This window comes from Lipophrys pholis (genome assembly GCF_963383615.2).
Source record: "Lipophrys pholis genome assembly, chromosome: 19".
In the NCBI taxonomy this organism is placed as follows: Eukaryota; Metazoa; Chordata; class Actinopteri; order Blenniiformes; family Blenniidae; genus Lipophrys; species Lipophrys pholis.
Genome location: NC_137647.1, coordinates 15315130 through 15334050, shown reverse-complemented (window position 1 = coordinate 15334050; position 18921 = coordinate 15315130). Strand labels below are relative to the sequence as shown.

Below are 18921 nucleotides of genomic sequence, written 5' to 3'. Positions count from 1 at the left end.
CATATTTAAGTCCAATTCACACACAGTAATCTACAGATGTCTTACCAGTTTCAAGAAATATTCAAACTGTCCCAAATGCATTTTTGAAACCAATAAGCTTTTTCTTTCACAAGAAAATCTGATTTATGTTCCTGATTTTAAATCTTTACTTCACCCATGTTACAATCATATTTATTTACAAAGTAACAAATACTTTGAGCAGTTTTTGTTGGAGAGAACCTTCTACTTTTACACGTATTTTTAACAACTGTAATTTTTCTTGAAGGACACACAGTATTGTTGTAATTGGTGCTCTTTCACAGCAAGAATATCCATGGCTCAAGTCCATTTGGAGACCTTTCTGTGCCGAGTTTACTTGTTCTCCATTACATGAGTTTTCTCTATGTACTCCAGCTTCTTTCCATAGTCTTGAAACATGTGTTTGAGGTTAACTCAGTGGTTTTCAAAGTGTGGGAAGCTGATGTTTTTCCCTCCAAAACACAAACAAATGAATGTAGACTTTCCTTTTTATTATGGACGCAACATGACTCAACACCATGACCTTCCACATAGAACTGACTTAGAATTAGCTCCTTGCATCAAACTCCATACATGTATCATTCTGCATGGTAAATCACATATGAAGCAGTTCAAACTTGGAGTTCAGTTAAACCTTGGCGAGATGGTGAAACCTTCTCAAATCTCCCAAATACCCACACAAATGTTTAATACAAAATTACAAAGGGCCCCAAACTCTCAATTCTAAACTTCAACTATGTGAGAAGATACCGTCTCTTTTTAGTCTCTTCAAACCAGCTTGATAGCCTATTAAAATTCCTCTGTCCTTGTTGGTGCTACAGTTTGGCCCCTGACCCAGGTCTCTCTACCTGAATAGTTAGAGAGGCAGCTGCAGGGTCATCGACAAGCCAGAACAGCTCGCCTTTAGTTGGGACCACACGGGCTGCTGGAAACAATGGACCCTCTCCACCCTCCAGAACCTCCTGCAAAAGAAATGTTCAAAGTGTTACAATTGAATAGTCCAGTGTATAAATGTATGGATATAGAAAAGATTTCATTGTTGTTAATTTTTTTTACGTTTCTGTTTAATGTCATTCACCTTCATATATTAATTGAAACAATTTCACGATGTGATTGAAGCCACAATTCTGACCATGACAAAGAAATCTGTGTGACAAAAGTTCAAAAATGTTACCTTTAAAACTGTTGCTTTGCTTCCTCCTGTTGATACAAAAGCCACACAGCGTGCAGAGTTGACCACGGGAAAAGTCATAGTGACGCGTTGTGGTGGTGGTTTTGGAGAGTCGCTGATGGGCGCCACAATCTTCTTTGTTTCCTGAATGTTTGACAGTCACAAACCTTATTTATCATGAAACAATAGAAACTGCCAATGAACTATTATCAAGGAGTACTGTCAAACATAGAATGCATCATGAGGCAGGTTGTTGCACAGATAGACCAAGAGGGATGCCAATGAACACCAAAACACACAATTTGTTCCTTAAACTAACAATGAGCGACTTCAAAAATAAAGAAAAGACACAGATCTCTTAAGACTAACAGATCGTGACATCACATCCAAGAATAAACCCAGACATTACTCCTTAAATTATGGCCCTGTCATCATTTAGGTAAATAATGTATTTTATGTGCTTTTTGAAGTGGGAAGTCCCTATTATTATAACTGAAAAACAGTATTTACCAGAATCTGTAGAATGTCTAAAATTACAAATTGTGTTTATCAGTGTATGAACAATGCTACAAGCATAGTGTATATATTGGAATAGAGTTTAGCATCCAGACATGGGATTTAGTTTTTATGATCAGTGTTATATGAGAAACATGTGCTTCCCACTAAAATGGAAAACATCCCATCTAAATCCCGGCATCTGTAGTGCATCATTCTTCTCACAGAGAAATACAGACATGTTTGTGTGTGAAAGGCAAATTGCCAAAGGCTCAGTCCTCACCTCAAGAAGTGGATGATCTGGGAAGAGGGAGCAGGTGTGCCCATCAGGACCCATACCAAGCAGTAGCAGGTCAAACACAGGGAAGTCATCATCTGGAAAGGCCTGTTTGCAAGAAGAAGAAAAAATACAGTAACTATTCACCCATTGCTAAGGTCTAACATATTTTGATTTGTGTGTACCTCTTTTAGTTTGCGTGTATAGTCCTCTGCACACTCATCCACTGGCAGAGTTGAGTCAATAGTTAGAATGCCACTCTCTGGAATATTGACCTTAGAAAACAGCTGACTCTGAAAAGGAAGACATGATCTGCATTTCATGTAGATTTAACAGCAAAATGTGAAAACTCACCACAACATGTGCATTATTTAGAGATGAATTAGATGGAACTGCATTTATGAGTCACAATCATTTAAAAGTGCCATTTTGAATAGATGACTATAAATATGGGTAAATGTGAACTTGTGCTGCATAGATCTCTAACATTAGAACCAAACAGGTGTTGCATAGAATCATAAAGAAAGAGAAGCAAGGATGATGTTCTAAATCTGTTACCATAAGCATGTGCATGCAGAGAAAACATCATCAAATCACCTTATAAAGCCCATAGGTGCTCTCTGGATGATCGAAGGAAACAAGTCGCTCGTCACAGAAACCAACCACCCACTTGCTGCAGTCCAGTTCTGGCAGAGCAGGCAGCTCCTTGCTGAGCATGGAAACCAGGCTTCCACCTGAGAGACCCAGGGTGAACCTGCCATGGGAGGTGATCGCCTTCTCTGCTCTGGCTGTCACCAGGTGGGCCAGCGCTGGACCAAGCTCTGCAGCAGAGGGGAAGACCACGACTCTTCTTCCAGCCATCAGGACGCCGTGTGAACAGATCTGACAGGTTACAGGAGGAAACGCTTGTTTGGCAAGCCACGAGGAAGTAACCAAAATGTTTTGCAAGTCATCATGTGTTTGCAGAGAATGCTTCTCAAAGTTTTGACCCCCAAAAACCTTTTTTTTTTTGTTTGCATTTACAAGCATTTTATATAATATGTGAGACTAAAATCAATGTGCTACTTTTGTAAGAGAGATGAGTGTTGGTGACTAACTCAACACACGGATACTACTTATTCAACTGGAATTATTCCGTAGAAGCAGCACTCATTTGTTAACCTTTTCGGTAAGCCGCACACACAACTTTAACATTGAATTTCTTTTTCCAAATAACGACGTTTCCTCACCTAGTTTCAGGAATGGAAATAGCAGATTGGCATGAGGATTTTCAGTCGGCTAATAAGCACTGCTTCCTGGAGCCAGGTTGTATCAGCCAATCACAATCTGTTTTACGCCGCGTTGCATTCTGGTCAACGTAGTCTTTGAGCGATAACACATACATTTTGGTCTCGCAGTTAAAAACTGAAGAGTGTGCAATCAACAAAACATGATGGGATGCGTTCACATAACGACACGGATATTATTAGTAGTAGATACAGAGAGATTTCTCAGCAGTTAAGCTCAACGTTGTAGTTTTGTGTGGGATTGCGATGCTTCCTCCCTGTCAGCAGGTGGAAACACCGCAGCATTTCTACTGCTTGAGTTTGTAAGAGACACTCGCGGATACCATGTAGGCATGTACACGCAGCCGTTTTGGGAAATTACACTGCAACTATCGTCAGAAGTGATTATTTACAGCCCTTGGCTGCAAAAAAAAAAACAACCCTAGTCGCGTGCCTCTCTTGTGCCATTAAACATGTCGACAGCCTTCTCATTCCAGGCACAGCTCGTGTCCATCATGGACGCGTTGTCCAAAACAGCCGTGTTGGAAATAAGCAAATTGGTCGAGATCGAGTCAAAGATGCTGAAGATAGAGATAACTCGAGGGCGCAACGAAATCTCTTCGCTGACAGAGAAACTGCAGCTGATGGAGAAGCTGCTTTGTTTGGCTCAGGGTGGCAGGCAGGACGCGGCGGCAGCAGCACCGTGCACTGTGGCCAAGGACGCGCCACAAAACACAGTACCCGAGCCCGAGAGGACCAGACCTGCTATTAAATGGTGGGTTCAGCTCCATGTGTGTACCTTGTTGGTGATCCTGTCTTCTCTGCTTTCAGTTTTGGTGAATTTAATCTATGTGTAATGAATCTTAGTGAAAGCCCATGGGAACACGCAAGTTTCTCCACTGAGCTGAGCAGTTTACATCCATGTGAAGATCCACCCCCAGCTGAAGTAAGTATTCACTCATCCCTAATTATTCTCTATAATTTAGGTCGGATGTGCTGGTTGTATTACTTGGAAAAGATAACGTTTATCTGTCCTGTTTTTTCATTAGCTGCCAAATCCACCACCCAAAGTTCAGCATGCACTGATAGTGGTGAAAGAAGAGCCATCAGATGTCGACAATGTAAACGCTGAAACCGACAATACATGTAAAAATAGTGAGTATGACATTTTGTTCATAGTTTTCTTAGCACTGCGGGGGGCAAAACGTATGGCTGGACTCAAAGCTAATACAATGTGCTGGCAAGTCATTCAGTCCAACCTCCATTTACAAGATTAACTCCCAAGAATTACATCTTGTATTGTTCTTTGAAGGTGGTATGTTAATAAAGTTTGTTTTATTATTGTTGAAATGCAGCATTGCATTATGTGACTCCTTAACTCCACTTGTGGCCTTTATAGAAGTCCCTTCATGTTGTCTTCATGCTGTTAACAGGACCAGATGTGATTCACCTTCCCAAGTCCACGGCAGAACACCAGCAACCATTGTTTACAAACAACTTTGTGAGCACCAGCACCGCCTCTCCTCTCTCTGAACAAGGAATGAGAGAAACCCACTGGAATCCACAGCTTGCACCTGCGCATTCAAACATCGAGACGGGGAGAAGCATGGTTCAACATATGGCCTCCCAAAGCCTGACTGTACTCCGGAATATGAAGCTTCATAACTTGAAAAATTCAGCTGCTAAGAGGTTTGGCTGCTTGCAATGTGGGAAGAGCTTCAGATGTTTTAGCCAACTAGAAATACACCAGAGAAGTCATACAGGTGAGAAGCCGTTTAGATGCACGCTGTGCGGAAAGCGATATGCTCAGAAAGGACACTTGTACACTCACCAGCGCACACACACGGGGGAGAAGCCATATCGATGTCCTATCTGTGGAAAGGGCTTCATTCAAAAATGCACTCTTGATATGCATCAGCGTACACACACTGGAGAGAAACCTTTTGTTTGTGTCAAGTGTGGCAAAGGATTTACAAAGAACTGTAATCTAAAAAAACATCTCACGGTACATCTGGATCCTAATTTGGATATATATAGTAGTGAAACCAGTGCATCAACATTTAGCGGGCCATTTGTCAGTGGAACCACATGAAACACCAGCCACCCAGAGATGTAACCTCCAGCTGTTTGCTTTAAGTATTTTGTTTAAAATAAAATATTTTTCTCCCAATCTGAGTGGTGATCATCTGGTCTTACGCTGGAGGTGCCTTACAAGGTATGTGAAGATGCATTTCCTTCTATTTACTCTTTTAAATTTGTATAAATTCACTACACAAACTGTTCAAATTGGATGTTGTGTATTCAAAGAAAGCACATGACACGTGGTTTACTGTGTAAAAAAAAAGAATAGAAATACTTTATTAATCTTTAATAAGGAAAGTATTTAAATGCACTTCCTGTAAACTGCCCCCAAAAAAACTCCCTACAAATTATTATTTTTTATTTTTTTAAAAACCCATATTCTTTAAATATGTGTTGAATGTAAGGTAAAGTTAGTCATTGTCATTGTCATGACTCAAGACTTGAGTATAGTAATTTACATCTAATAACTAAAGAGATCAAAACGAATACATGCTAACTTGCAGTGTAGTTATCAGCACAGTTGACAATCTGAGCACTTGTAATAATTCCTGAGTTATCTGTTCAAGGCAATTTCAATCATAAAGGACATGTTCATGATGTAAGTTTATGATGTGCTTAACACTGACCGCTGAAGGGCACTGAACATTATGTATTAAGAAAGATAAATCCTTCTGCATACAGACTATATATAATCCACATATATAAATAATATTGTAACTCTTTTGTCCACTTTACGTAACTTTCCCGGGGAAGACAGAATTTTGAGGGTCAAAGATTATTTTGTTCAGTGTAACCCATAATTGAAACATATTCAACCAGAAACGTATAAAAGAAGAACTTTGATGTGTAACTCGTGTTTCAGTTTCATGGACTGCTGCCTTCAGGTACACCGTGATGCCTTCAAGTGCACAATTTGCTTTCGTGTACACTGTACAGCGTGCTGCCTTCACGGACACCTTGTTCACAGCGGTGCCCGGACACAGTTTTCCCATAATCCCTTGCGGCGCAGCTGAGGCACATTCATAGAAGGAGCGGCGCTGCTAAAAACGGGATTATCGCCCCAAAAATAATCCAAAAATTGAGCTTCCACGACAGTATGATGTGCGACACCCCGAACCGAAGTTTCCGGACGCAGCTGGCCGCGATCCTGGACAAGCTAACCAAGGTGGCGTTGATTGAGATCGGCAACCTGGCTGATGAATGCTCGTCCGTCCTTCACACCGAGATGTCGCTGCACAGGACGGAGAACGAGGCGCTGAAGAAGCGGTGCTACTCCCTGGAGGTGCAGCTGCGTGCGGCGAGGGAGGCTCAGAGCTACCCTCCACATGTCAACAACAGTATCAGCCGGCGGCTCCCTGCAGGTCAGAGATCCGGACGCACACTTTGGCCGTCCGACACCAGAACAGTCATAATGTCCATATCTGGACTGGTAGACAATCACTCAGTAGTTACTGTTTCTATTTACGTCTACGAAATGTGATCCAGTTACTTCCCGCAAATAACAGGCAATTACTTATTTTTAAATATAACTCCGTATTATTTTTATCTGTACTGCTCCAGTTATTCCATTGCTGCACACTCAGCTTGGTGATAGTGTTGACCCTCGGCATATGCAGTTGATTGACAGCCTATGTAAGACTGACTGATTTACTTATTTATTGTCTGACTGTAAAGCCAGAGGATGATGGAATAAAAACAAAAAGTATATGATTAGGCCTGCACCTGTACACTGGAGTCTGGATTTTGCCACTTGAAAAATATAAGATTAATTAGATAGATATGATAGATGCATATAAAATAAAAAGTATTCTTGCATACTTTGTAAATACCATGTCTTTGAAATGATAAAATGTGTAATGGTTGGGTCTTTCACCTAACAATGACATTATCCCTGGTTTGAGTCTGGGCCTTTGTACCCAGCTCTCCCATACACTCTAAAAACATGCATTTGAGGTTATTTGGTGACTCTAGATTGCCCGTACGTGTGATTATGAGAATGTGAGATTGTCTGTCTCTGTGTTTGCATTGTGATGGACTGGCAGTCTGCCCAGGGTGCATCCTGCCTTTTCCTTATCAGCTGGGACTGGCTCCAGTCCACCTACACATGCATGAAGCAGGACTGAACATGGATTTTTCGATCCAAAATTGTACTGATGGACATCAAAAATAAAAATGAAGACATGCACTGAACCTGCAGGCAACATGTTACTTGGAAGGTAGAGTTGCGCTGCAGTCAGGCCTGGGTGCTGGTGGGAGGGAGAGGATTCAAATCTATTAAAGAACAGATTTAACTCATTCGCCCACTGCTGGTCCTCGGGTTCCTGATCCCCTGCAATGGTCCTGATACGGCCAGTGACGGTGTTCAGACCCTTCCAGACGTCCTTCACGTTGCTCTGCTGCAGGCACTGTTGCGATCCGAGTTACCAAATGGGACGAGGGGTGAAGAGCTGTAACTTGTACACTGACCTCCAAACTATTAAGTGGTGATAACATAGAATGTGTCCCTATTTCACATTTCTTCCCTCCAGAACAGCACCATCCGTCTCCAGCCATCGAAGGAGTTTTTGGAAAGGACTGGTGTATAGACCTGTGGCGAGAAGAGAAACTTCCCCCTCCAAGAACAGGGCCAGTGGAGCCTGCAATGACCAGCATGGGACCATCGGTCAGCTAATCACTCACTACTGTAGTTTCTCAGTAAGTTGGCTGATGATGACTGAATGTTTTTCGCATGTAAAGCTATTTGTTATATCTTGTTGGTAGGCACTCGGTATGATGGAAAGAGATCCTGATCTCATCTTTGTCAAGGAAGAGATTTATGACGATCATCCAATTGGCCTGCAGATGAGACTTCACGACAACAGAAAAAGTAAGTGTTGGATGAATGAAACACAGATCACTATGGTTATGACGGTGTCAGTCATTCACCTGCGTTTCCTCCCATTTAACAGTTGTCGGGCTGTTCGAAGAGGACAACATGCTTCAGAGATCTGTTGATGAGCTGCAGCTTCACTCGGGGGAATTAAACCAGTTCCCCATGACGTCTGACAGTCACATGCCACAGCGCACGCAGCCAACCATTATGGACAAGCTGATCGATGACGCAACATTGAATACGCTTGTCGATAACACAAATCCTGCCTCAGCCACGGCGGAATACTCCAACTATACGAACAATAGCCACATGAATGCAACCAAAGAATCCCCCTTTCAGCCCAAACCCGTGAAGCCGACAAAGCAGTTTGAGTGTTTATTCTGCGGCAAAGTATTCAACTACTTAAGCAGTTTGAAAGTCCACATTAGACGGCACTCCGGCGAGAAGCCGTTCAGTTGCTCAGTGTGCGGGAAGCGTTTTGCTCAGAAAACGTACCTGAAATTGCACCAGCGTGTGCACTCGGGAGAGAAGCCGTACAGCTGTCCAGACTGTGGCAAAAGTTTTTCCCAGAAAAGCTCTCTTAACATACACCTCCGGACACACACCGGTGAAAAACCATACAGCTGCGTGGACTGTGGGAAATGTTACGCGTACAAGTATGGTTTAAATCACCATCAGTGTTTCCACTGACTGAGTGAACCGGAAGCGCTCTACTCGGCGGCTCTTCATGTGCCAATTTGTCCACAGTAGAGATCAAAATGAGAGAACAATTTTACAAAATGAAATATATTTTCTCATATAAATGGTGACCCTGATCACTCAAAGCTGTTTGGAGCTGTTGTTAAAGCACTATTCCACACATTAAAGTTAAGAAAGCCATTGCTTTTCAGCAAATTCCTTTTATAGTGTGAGAAATTTGATCGGGAATTAAAAGACAGTGAAACTTATTGGCTTATTGAAAAGTGTGGAATTGATTTAAATAGCTTGAGTATATTTGCCCATGGGGGATCCCCCAGTTTGTCCCACTCCTCTGCTTTGAACTCGGTCCAAATATTCTCAAATTGTGAGTGTCTTTGACGTGAGTTTCTCATCCACGCTCTTCAGGAGAGTCCTGGTTCTGATCCAAACTCTGATTGATGCAGTTGGCTACCTCATAGTTTCAGTGTTCTGAGCTTTAGGAAAGTGCTTCATGGGATTTCGCAAGCACGTTTTGTCTTTTGTGGAGTTTGATGTATGACTGAGGGCATTTTCACGTGTTGACGTGTGATTCAACTCAGAAGCAGATTTTTAGTAACTTTAAAACTTGTTCCACTGTAGGAATGAGTTTATTATTTAATTTCAATTTTAACCGACTGATTTTGCAGGTTCTGAGTGGGTCGTCCGTTTGGCCCGTGTCAATAATCTGCTGTGCTGATTTTTGGGGTTAATATAATTTAACCACCTGGCATTTATATTTCAGTTTTGATCTGTTGTTTTTTCAGATTTTTGCCTTAAGATCTTTGTTTATATCAAGTGAAAATGTGGAAAATCCACAATTGTTTAAATATCAATACTATTCTGACGAGATTACATTCAGACTGGCATGAGCTGTGATTTTGGAATTTAGAAAGACATAAATAACTTCTCTAATTGTGATCTCTACTGTGTGTAAACATGGATTATAAAACAGCTATTTTAAATTATTCCATCAATATCAAAGATGAGCTGAACTTATTTCATTAACAATGCTGCTATTTCTAGCTTTATCACAAAGACAATAGTAGCAGCAGCAGCACAACAGTTTAGTGCCGATGCTTTTCGGTTGTGAGCAGTTTAAGAAAGGGGACCCCAATTCCTGGGATCTGAAATTATATTATTTAACCTCAAATACACTTAACATTTAGGCCAAGATGGCCTGATGTTACTGTTTACATAACCTTGGGTAACATTCAATATATTCTCTTGTGTATCATTCTGACTTTACTACAGTAAAATTTCAGGAATGTATCTCTGAAGTTTTTTTCCAGATTACATTCACGTGCAGGATTTTATGTCATTGCTTTTGATCACCATTGTAAAAGTGTTGTTTTTTTCATTCACTTGAGCCTTCTGTGGGAACTTTGAGTCGAGGAGCCCTGGCTCCTTCTGTGATGGTCATGTGTCATTTAAAACAATCCATGTCATTTGCCGGGGTCAAACACTTTAAACATTTGTCAAGCAAGAAATGTCCCCACTTGTCTAATAACTAGAAATCGGTATTGATCGGGTGAAACACAAATGATGGTCCAAGCTATGAGAATAAGAACTTCTGTATTTCACCATTGCATGTCTAAGTTATAAGTTCATTAGTATTTCAGGCTTGTTTTGTGTAATGCCAAAATAAATACTTTGGGAAGTTGTTCCAGGGTTTGCACACATGTAGCATAAACCTTCAAACTACCTCTTTGCAGCAAAGGAGGGATGAAACTACTCATTGCTCCTGTGTCACTACTGCTTTCTCATATCATACCTCATTTCTTAAAACTGGGCAGAGTCGTCTTTTTTAACAAAGTTGTTATAAAAATGTTCAGTATTGGTCATATATTAGACAAATGCTTTTCAGAAATGATTCTAGTCTGATATAGGGTCACTGTGAATATATTTTTGTTTGGCGGTTCATAATTGTACACATTGTATTTTCAGTATGCAGTCAACCCAAAGTTCTTTTTTGCTTTTTAAATCACTATTTTTAATAAGCTGCCTGTAAAGATCACTCTGACCCTGCTGAGTGAATTATCTCTGTCCAAACCAGGAACCTGCTGTTATTTATCCTCATTCCTCTCAAACCTGCATGCCTTTCACAAATCCCTGTCAGGTTGTTTAGATTGTTGTCTTATTGAAATTAAAACACAATGTATAAGGATTCATACCTTAAGTTTTCTCAAATAAAGTTAAAATCTGAAAATTAGCATTCATGTGTTTTATTTTGTAAAGACAAACCAACTAGTGCTGAAATAAAAACAAGGACAATGTGTTTCGTTTCCACACTCAGGATGTGTAACTACTAAACTACAGCCCATTATGAACAAAGTGGTACATGGTACATTTTGAAAATATAAAGCTGCTGATCATGCACTACGGTCCATCGCTTAAAGTTCTCACAAGTTTATCTCCCACAAACTCTCGATGTTTGTGCGCCTTTATATGATGGTTTAGGTTCACCTTCTGTGTGAATGTCTTCCCACACTTGCTGCAGTGGAACGGTCTTTCACCGGTGTGGATGCGCAGGTGACACTTCAGATTGCCTTTCTGGGTGAAACCTTTCCCGCACAGGTTGCACGTGTGGGGTTTTTCTCCTGTGTGGACGACATAGTGAATCCTCAGAGCCGACGGGTTGGCGAAAATCTTCCCGCACAGTGCACACGACTTCCTGATTCTCTGGGTCGGGACTGGAGCTACGCAGCTGTGCGAGTGCTGCTTGGCCTTGCGAGGGAAATGCTGCTTACAAATACTGCAAAAGGTTGACCTGTGCGACTTCATGTGACGTGTTAGAGTGCCCTTGTGAAAGAATGACCTGCTACATATCTGACAAGTGAATTTGTCTGTGTTTTGTGTATCTGTCTCTGTCTCTGTGGAAGATTGCTCATCTTGTATGTTAAAGTTTCTTTGTGAATATTCTTCCAAAGAATAGGTTTCAGTGTTGTCTGTTTGTAGTATTTGCTGGTCGTCGTGGCTGGACTCTCCAGCAGTGTTCACTGTTGTCTCCTGTTGACTTTCCTGAACAAACTGTACATCATCATCATCATCATCCTCCTCCTCCTCATCATCCTCTTCAATAGGAATGATATGAGTGCTGAAGCCCTCCTCTGTGTCACTGATGGATACCAACTGCACAGACGGTTCTTGGAGACCACCAGCAGACACAAGCTGTTCTCCATCCTGATCAAATGACAGGCTGCAGGTGCTGCCATCAATCAAGTAGCCAACTGACGGTGGCTCCTGTTCCTCAGCCATGTCTTCATGTTGTACTGCACAAAGGTGGGGAAAAAATAAATAAATATATATATATATATATAAAGAGAGAGATTTTATTGAGGCACTTAAACAGGCACCCAACCAAATTCTTCATATTTTCATACCCTGTTGCTGTGGCGTTTCCTGCTGGCAGCCACTGGCAACATCCTCCATAAAATCTTCTTCTTTAAACTCGGTCACAGTAATAAAGGCCGATAGCGTTGCAGACTTCAAAAAAAATAAGAGAGCAAAACAGCTACACACAGTACCTGCATAGATTTTCTCCTGCTTTACTCATGTAGCTCAAAAACATGCATTTGAGGTGAAAGCATGCCCCAAACAGAGTGGATCGAGACAGATTTTTTTTTGTCTCGGACAAGAAATCGGTCGATCAGCTGTTTGCAGCTTACTTAACTGGTCACCCTAAATCACCCCTAGGTATGAATGAATGTGAGCGAGCGAGTGAGTGAGTGTGTGAGTGTGTGTGTGTTACCCCACCATCACCCAGAATTAGCTGGGATTGGCTCCAGGGCCCCATCACCCTGATCAGGTAGAAGCAGTTTAAAAACCTGGATGGATTGATTTGGCCCTGATGTGCTTTACACACTGGCTCAGATCTAGTCACACAAGATTTATAGCTCATGCTCTATCTGACTTTGATTTCAATGTGTAATGTAAAAATATGTTTTGTAACATGATGAATTCATACGACAACAAAAATTCTCCTTTGGTTTGCAGGCGACCATTTTCAGAAGATTTTGGTATGACTATAGTACTGTGTGTAACTTTTAAGCAAATGGGTAAAACTGCACTGAGCCTTTGAGCAATAAAATCAGGAGATATCTGTCAGCCAATGTCATCAGCAACTACCTTCATTGTAAATTTCAGCCCCATAGAGAGTTTGGATTCCCTCAAGCTTATATCCACAGTAGATCTGTGGTCCACTCTCCAAGAGGTTTAGAACAATCTCCCTGCAGAGTATGTATTGAGACAAAAAATATGGTTTTTGGACAGGCAAAAGGTGCTCACAAGTTTAGTTTCCTTTCATGTGCTTCTTTTATTCACTCCACATTTTGATTATTGGTATTACAAATATACACACAGGTATTTTTGAAGGCATTCTTGCGCTGCAGCGTTTCTCTTAACAACCACTGAACGGGGATATAACATTTTCATGACAAGGCACAATTCCTTATTTTTTTTTAGCTTTTTGCTTGTACCTTCTGCAGGACGTGTGGACACAGTATTTTATAATGTTGACTTTTGACTCCTGTGTGTTTTCCTCTCACCTTATCAGGGGGGCGTAGGTGGGAGTCAGTGTATCTCTCCACACTGTATGGGCCTCTATCTTTCCACAGATTCATACACCAATCATTCCCAAAGACGCCCTCTATAGTGGGAGGCTGGGACTCTGAGAGAAAGTGAGAGAGACAGTAAACAGAATCAGCGATGCTGATGAGTGCTGGTGAGTGGAGGTGGTGATGCTCGGGTACCGCGGGCTTCTTCGTCTCGGACGCGGACCGTCTGCACACCGACGCTGCGATAACTTTTACACAACTTGGGGTCGTCGCTTGTAACGCTCGTAAGCTCGCACTCCAGACTGTTGACTTTTTCTTTCAGGGCAGAGTTGGCCAACAGAAGCCGGGACAGCTCCAGCTGCAGCCCGGTCGAGTCTTCGTCCACCAGTTTGCAGACCTGGACCAGCGTGGACCGCGCCATGGTCTCCATGATGGAGGAGAGCTGCGCGTGAAAAGAGAGGCGGCTCGCCATGGCGCAACACAGGTTTTCTCTACCTGAAGGAAAGCGGATTAAAAAAGAAGTGAACCAGGGTGCGAGTCCTGGCAAAATGGAAACATTAGCCGAGAGACTCAGCTAATGAAGCTAATTGGAGCTAACGTTGCTCGTCTGGCGGTACACAAATAAACGTTGCACCCGTGACGTATTTCCGGCGGATAAAGCCGGTCAGCTGCGCAGCATTATGCGTGAGCCTTCCTGGTTTGCAGAAGAAAGCAGAAACTGATGTTTTCCCTCCGATAAATCGACCTAAATGCAAGTCACTTTTTGCTGCTGCAGTGTAGATTTCACCAGACGGGACCTGGGACCGCGTGGCCGCCGACATGAACACGGAGAAAGACTTTTCCCCGCTGACGCCTAACATCGTCCGGGCTCTGAATGACAAGCTGTACGAGAAGAGGAAAGTCGCAGCGCTCGAGATCGAGAAGCTGGTGAGAGAATTTGTGGCTCAGAACAACTCCACTCAAATCAGACATGTGATCCAGATTCTGGCCTCGGAGTTCGCCCTGTCCCAGCACCCCCACAGCCGGAAGGGGGGTCTCATCGGACTGGCAGCTTGTTCCATCGCCCTGGGAAAGGACTCAGGTCTGTATCTGAAGGAGCTTATCGAGCCTGTGCTCACGTGCTTCAATGACTCAGACAGCCGTTTGCGCTATTATGCCTGTGAGGCGCTGTATAACATAGTGAAAGTGGCCAGGGGGGCTGTGCTGCCCCACTTCAATCTGCTTTTTGATGGACTGAGCAAACTCGCAGCAGATCCAGATCCCAATGTGAAAAGTGGATCTGAGCTTCTGGACAGACTACTGAAAGACATAGTCACAGAGAGCAACACCTTTGACCTAGTGGCATTTGTTCCCCTTCTAAGAGAGAGGATCTACTCCAATAATCAATACGCCAGGCAGTTTATAATTTCTTGGATCCATGTTCTGGAGTCTGTGCCAGACATCAACTTGTTAGACTATCTCCCTGAGATCCTGGATGGACTCTTTCAAATCTTGGGAGACAACAGCAAGGAGATCCGCAGGACGTGTGAAGTCGTGTTGGGGGAGTTTCTAAAGGAGATAAAGAAGGCGCCCTCCAGTGTGAAATTTGCAGAGATGGCTAACGTCCTAGTCATCCACTGCCAGGTTGCAGATGAGACCAAACTCACAAATGATTTGATCCAGCTGACCGCCATGACGTGGATGAGAGAGTTTATTCAGCTTGCAGGAAGGGTGGTGCTCCCCTACTCCTCTGGCATCCTGACAGCTGTGCTGCCTTGCCTTTCCTACGATGACAGAAAGAAAAACACCAAAGAAGCTGCCAGTGCTTGTAACCACAGTCTGATGAAACTGGTGACTCTGGAAGATGATGAAGATGAGGATGAAGAAAAAAATGGAAGCACTGGGTCGCCGTCCAGAGAAGACGGACAAACTAAAACAGAAGTTGACAGCAATGATATGCTCAATGCATCACAAGAATCTGTTGGTTTCAGTAATATCAGTTTCTTCACTCCTGCAAGTACTGATAGGCCTCAGGTAACTCTGGACCTGGACGGCATTGTTCAGGTGTTGGACCGCCACCTCCACGACTCTTCCACTGGCATGATGACCCGCATAGCTGTGCTCAAATGGCTTTATCACCTGTATATCAAGACCCCACGCAAAATGTTTCGCCACACTGACAGTCTTTTTCCCATGCTGCTGAAAACGCTGTCTGATGAATCTGATGAGGTGATATTGAAAGATCTGGAGGTGTTAGCGGAGATAGCGTCATCTCCTGCAGGACAAACGGACCAAGGCACGTCATGCGACAACACCGATAGCAATCTGGAGCTCAAGGTACCAGAAGGGGCGAAGGCAGGACAGCAACCCAGCCCCTGCTCTAAGGCTGTGGACTCGTCACCCTCCACTCCCAGTATGAATTCATACTTCTACAAGTTTATGATCAACCTGCTGAAGCGTTTCAGTATGGAAAGAAAGCTTCTGGAGAACAGGGGAGCGTTCATCATCAGGCAGCTGTGTCTGTTGCTTCACGCGGAGAACATTTTCCACTCCATGGCAGACATCTTGTTGAAGGAGGAGGATCTCAAATTTGCATCCACTATGGTTCAAACTCTGAACACCATCCTACTCACGTCCGCTGAGCTCTTCCAGTTGCGCAACCAGCTAAAAGACCTGCACACCCAGGAGAGCTGCGCCTTGTTTTGCTGCCTGTATCGCTCCTGGTGCCACAACCCTGTGGCCACAGTGTCACTCTGTTTCCTCACGCAGAATTACAAGCATGCCTATGACCTCATCCAGAAGTTCGGAAACCTTGAAGTGACCGTGGACTTCCTGATAGAGGTGGACAAGCTGGTACAGCTAATTGAAAGCCCTATTTTCACGTATCTGCGTTTGCAGCTCCTAGATGTGGAAAACAACCCGTACCTGATAAAAGCGCTGTATGGTCTGCTCATGTTACTGCCTCAGAGTCAGGCCTTCCAGCTGCTGTCCAACCGCTTAAGCTGTGTACCCAACCCTGACCTCATGAGGACGGTGGACGAATCAAAGTACATGGACTCTAAGCAGCAATCGGCCTCCAAACGTGCCTCTCACACTCAAATGGATTACAACGAGCTGCTTCAGCATTTTGACCGTGTGCAGAGCAAACACCTGGAGGTACGGCACCAGCGCGCTGGACGCGCTTCAGATCACCCCGACAGGAAGCTGATGTGAAGTTACTGTGTCATACTGACCTCTAGTCATTCAGGACAGCGAGAGGAACGTGAAAGAAAAAGGTCCCGGACAGGAATTCTTGAATTGCTGTAGTGGAAAGTGTATTATGATGTTCTTAAAGCCAAAAAGTATAAAATGATTAAACACAGGTTTGTTTGATACTGTTTAAACATTGTGAGACTCACCTGTTATGGTCTTTAATTATTCCTCTTAATGATTAGAACAATTAGGCATATTTAATGTGCTTCACATTATACTCGCATGACATGATAATCACCGCATTTTCTGTAAATATGGATAAGGAACATAACATCTAATAACAAGCAATGTCTTTAACTTGATCACATCCTGAGTTTCTGTCATATTCTGTCAGAAGATTTTTTTTCTTTTACAGCTGATTGAAATCTTCACAGTGTTTCATGTGAATCTGATTGCATTTCAGACATAAATGGCGTACTTGTCATTTTATCTCCATGTAAGCCACTATATTTCACTGGTGTGTTCTCTTGACGAGCACGATTACTGCATGTTTTTAGAGTTGCCTTAATTTTGTGTCAGCCAGGAATGAAGATTTTAAATTATGGAAGGTTTGGACAGTTGACCTCTGGAATAAATATTGGGTAGATTAATGTTGTAACACATCTTTAGTAAGACTAATACGTTTTATTTTAAACATCTCAAGCTTTTAATTCTGTTTTTTCTCATACCTTAGCCACAGTGATGTTTTCTTTTTCTTTTCTTTTTTTACAGTGTCACTTTATCGTGTGTGTGGTTTTTTTTTTTTCAATGTTTGTAATATGTTTTGCACTTTGGTCATTCCAATGTGAAAATCAATAAAGTGGACCATGTGATTGAAAGCATTTCCCTTTTTTTCTCCAGACTTAAACACATTTGTAAGAAGTTTACGTGTGGGTAGGACAGGTTGCAGACCCAATGTGACCTAAATTGACTCTTTTGTGTGAAGCACAATTTAAAAAATGACTCAATCTTATAAATGTCATATTTAAGCTGAATTGATGACAGGACTGTTAGTGAAACCTATAACCAAATAAAGTCCCCAAAATGGTTTCATTATTGGTAATTACATAAAATTCTACAAGTTGAAAATGTTTTATTCTCGAAAGCCACACATGTCCATGAACACAAACCTCATAAATAAAGCCCAAGTTGGACGCTCTCTTAGCTCAAAATATAAACAATGGAAGTATAACATATCTTCTTTTAAAGGAGACATATCATGCTTTTAAATCCTTCCTTTTTACATATAAATCATACAGTTGTGGTCTATATAAAGCGGAACTGCAATGCTTGGGTCTGAATTCCTCATTATTATAGCTCCACAGGCCCCTTTTCTACCCCTTTTCTGAGGTGCTTCTGAGAGCAACTCGTTTTGGGGCGGTCTCTTCAAATGCAAATGAGACACTTCATACCCCGCCTCCTCTCCAGGTTGCAGAGGTGACACTCGTTCAACGCCACCCTGTTCGGCCATCTTTGTAGTTTGATAGAACAGATACAATTATCTAGCGGCGCAGAAACTTTATATTCACACATTATTTACAAAATGTCAACAACGGAAGATTTGTCCATCCAGCCATACATGTTGGAGCCAGAGTCGGACCCGGCGGAGCGAGATGAAAATGACGATGATGCACCTGAAGAACAACGTCTTCATATGGATGTAACGCAATGGTGTGTTACTATATTTACACTAACTTCTCCATCCATGCCCACTACTACAATACTGCCTGTATTACAACGACTATTTAACACAGAAGTTACATTATAATCTAAAACGAGCACACAGAGCTAACATATGAAGACGGTGCAACTGCTAATGCTAACAAAACAATGACAGGGACGTCTTATCATCACACTTTTTAGCGTTATATACAGCTTACCGAAGTGCTCTGTTCGTCGTCTCCATAGATAGAAGGAACTGACCGCTCAATCAGACCAAGTCTTTCGGCAAATCCTTTATACTGGCGGAGGTTGCTGAAGCAGTCATCCTTAAAGTGCTTCGCGCACACAAAAATGACCTTACCCACAGATGTGGGTACATTTCTGTGAAAAATAAAACTCAACCAGGCACTTCGAAAAGGTTCTGATGCTGGGAGACGGTGTAACGAAGCTTGTGGGTTACTACATCCAACAACCGAACATTTCGACTTATCCTCTCGTAACTTCGGTTGGACTACAAAATCGCAGCGAGAAACAAAAATGGCGGATTGCTCGAAGTGTCGATGTCCTAATTTGGCAGTTCCGCCAGGGAATACTGTGAC

The 18921-nt window shown here is 42.5% G+C and overlaps 4 protein-coding genes across 7 annotated transcripts; 3 read left to right on the top strand and 1 right to left on the bottom strand.

Annotated features, from left to right (window-relative positions):
• Positions 1-494: 494 nt before the first annotated feature.
• On the bottom strand, positions 495-14566 carry pgls (6-phosphogluconolactonase). Of its 4 annotated transcripts, XM_080487601.1 has the most exons (7): positions 13646-14537; positions 13442-13563; positions 2559-2843; positions 2147-2254; positions 1968-2069; positions 1193-1333; positions 495-980 (listed from the first exon to the last, which is right to left on the bottom strand). In XM_080487601.1, the coding sequence occupies exons 1-7, from the start codon at positions 13920-13922 to the stop codon at positions 834-836; spliced, it is 1182 nt and encodes a 393-aa protein (XP_080343727.1). In that variant the 5' UTR covers positions 13923-14537; the 3' UTR covers positions 495-833. The 4 variants fall into 4 exon arrangements, with proteins under 4 accessions (XP_080343727.1, XP_080343729.1, XP_080343728.1 ...); XM_080487603.1 differs by lacking the exons at positions 13442-13563; positions 13646-14537 and adding an exon at positions 4026-4174; XM_080487602.1 differs by lacking the exons at positions 13442-13563; positions 13646-14537 and adding an exon at positions 3191-3323.
• On the top strand, positions 3560-5561 carry LOC308124544 (uncharacterized protein). Its single transcript, XM_080487605.1, has 4 exons — positions 3560-4001; positions 4094-4172; positions 4276-4381; positions 4660-5561. Exons 1-4 carry the CDS (start codon positions 3700-3702, stop codon positions 5316-5318), a joined length of 1146 nt encoding a protein of 381 aa, XP_080343731.1. The 5' UTR covers positions 3560-3699; the 3' UTR covers positions 5319-5561.
• On the top strand, positions 6322-11099 carry LOC308124545 (uncharacterized protein). The gene is made up of 4 exons (XM_080487606.1): positions 6322-6669; positions 7837-7970; positions 8069-8174; positions 8257-11099. The coding sequence occupies exons 1-4, from the start codon at positions 6405-6407 to the stop codon at positions 8868-8870; spliced, it is 1119 nt and encodes a 372-aa protein (XP_080343732.1). The 5' UTR covers positions 6322-6404; the 3' UTR covers positions 8871-11099.
• vac14 (vac14 homolog) lies at positions 14270-17490 on the top strand (the record flags this gene model as incomplete). The annotated part of the gene is made up of 1 exon (XM_080487598.1): positions 14270-17490. The coding sequence occupies one exon, from the start codon at positions 14270-14272 to the stop codon at positions 16640-16642; it is 2373 nt and encodes a 790-aa protein (XP_080343724.1). The 3' UTR covers positions 16643-17490.
• Positions 17491-18921: the final 1431 nt, after the last annotated feature.

Excerpts from the sequence above, each read along its gene's own strand:
- LOC308124544 (XM_080487605.1), top strand. The coding sequence starts at position 3,700 with ATGTCGACAGCCTTCTCATTCCAGGCACAGCTCGTGTCCATCATGGAC. Across the intron at positions 4,002-4,093 it reads ACCAGACCTGCTATTAAATG|TGAAAGCCCATGGGAACACG; the intron begins GTGGGTTCAGCT and ends AATGAATCTTAG. Across the intron at positions 4,382-4,659 it reads CGACAATACATGTAAAAATA|GACCAGATGTGATTCACCTT; the intron begins GTGAGTATGACA and ends TGCTGTTAACAG.
- LOC308124545 (XM_080487606.1), top strand. The coding sequence starts at position 6,405 with ATGATGTGCGACACCCCGAACCGAAGTTTCCGGACGCAGCTGGCCGCG. Across the intron at positions 6,670-7,836 it reads CAGCCGGCGGCTCCCTGCAG|AACAGCACCATCCGTCTCCA; the intron begins GTCAGAGATCCG and ends TCTTCCCTCCAG. Across the intron at positions 8,175-8,256 it reads ACTTCACGACAACAGAAAAA|TTGTCGGGCTGTTCGAAGAG; the intron begins GTAAGTGTTGGA and ends CCCATTTAACAG.
- pgls (XM_080487600.1), bottom strand. The coding sequence starts at position 13,922 with ATGGCGAGCCGCCTCTCTTTTCACGCGCAGCTCTCCTCCATCATGGAG. Across the intron at positions 13,564-13,645 it reads CCGAGACGAAGAAGCCCGCG|AGTCCCAGCCTCCCACTATA; the intron begins GTACCCGAGCAT and ends ACTTTCTCTCAG. Across the intron at positions 12,381-13,441 it reads ACCTACGCCCCCCTGATAAG|TCTGCAACGCTATCGGCCTT; the intron begins GTGAGAGGAAAA and ends TTTTTTTTGAAG.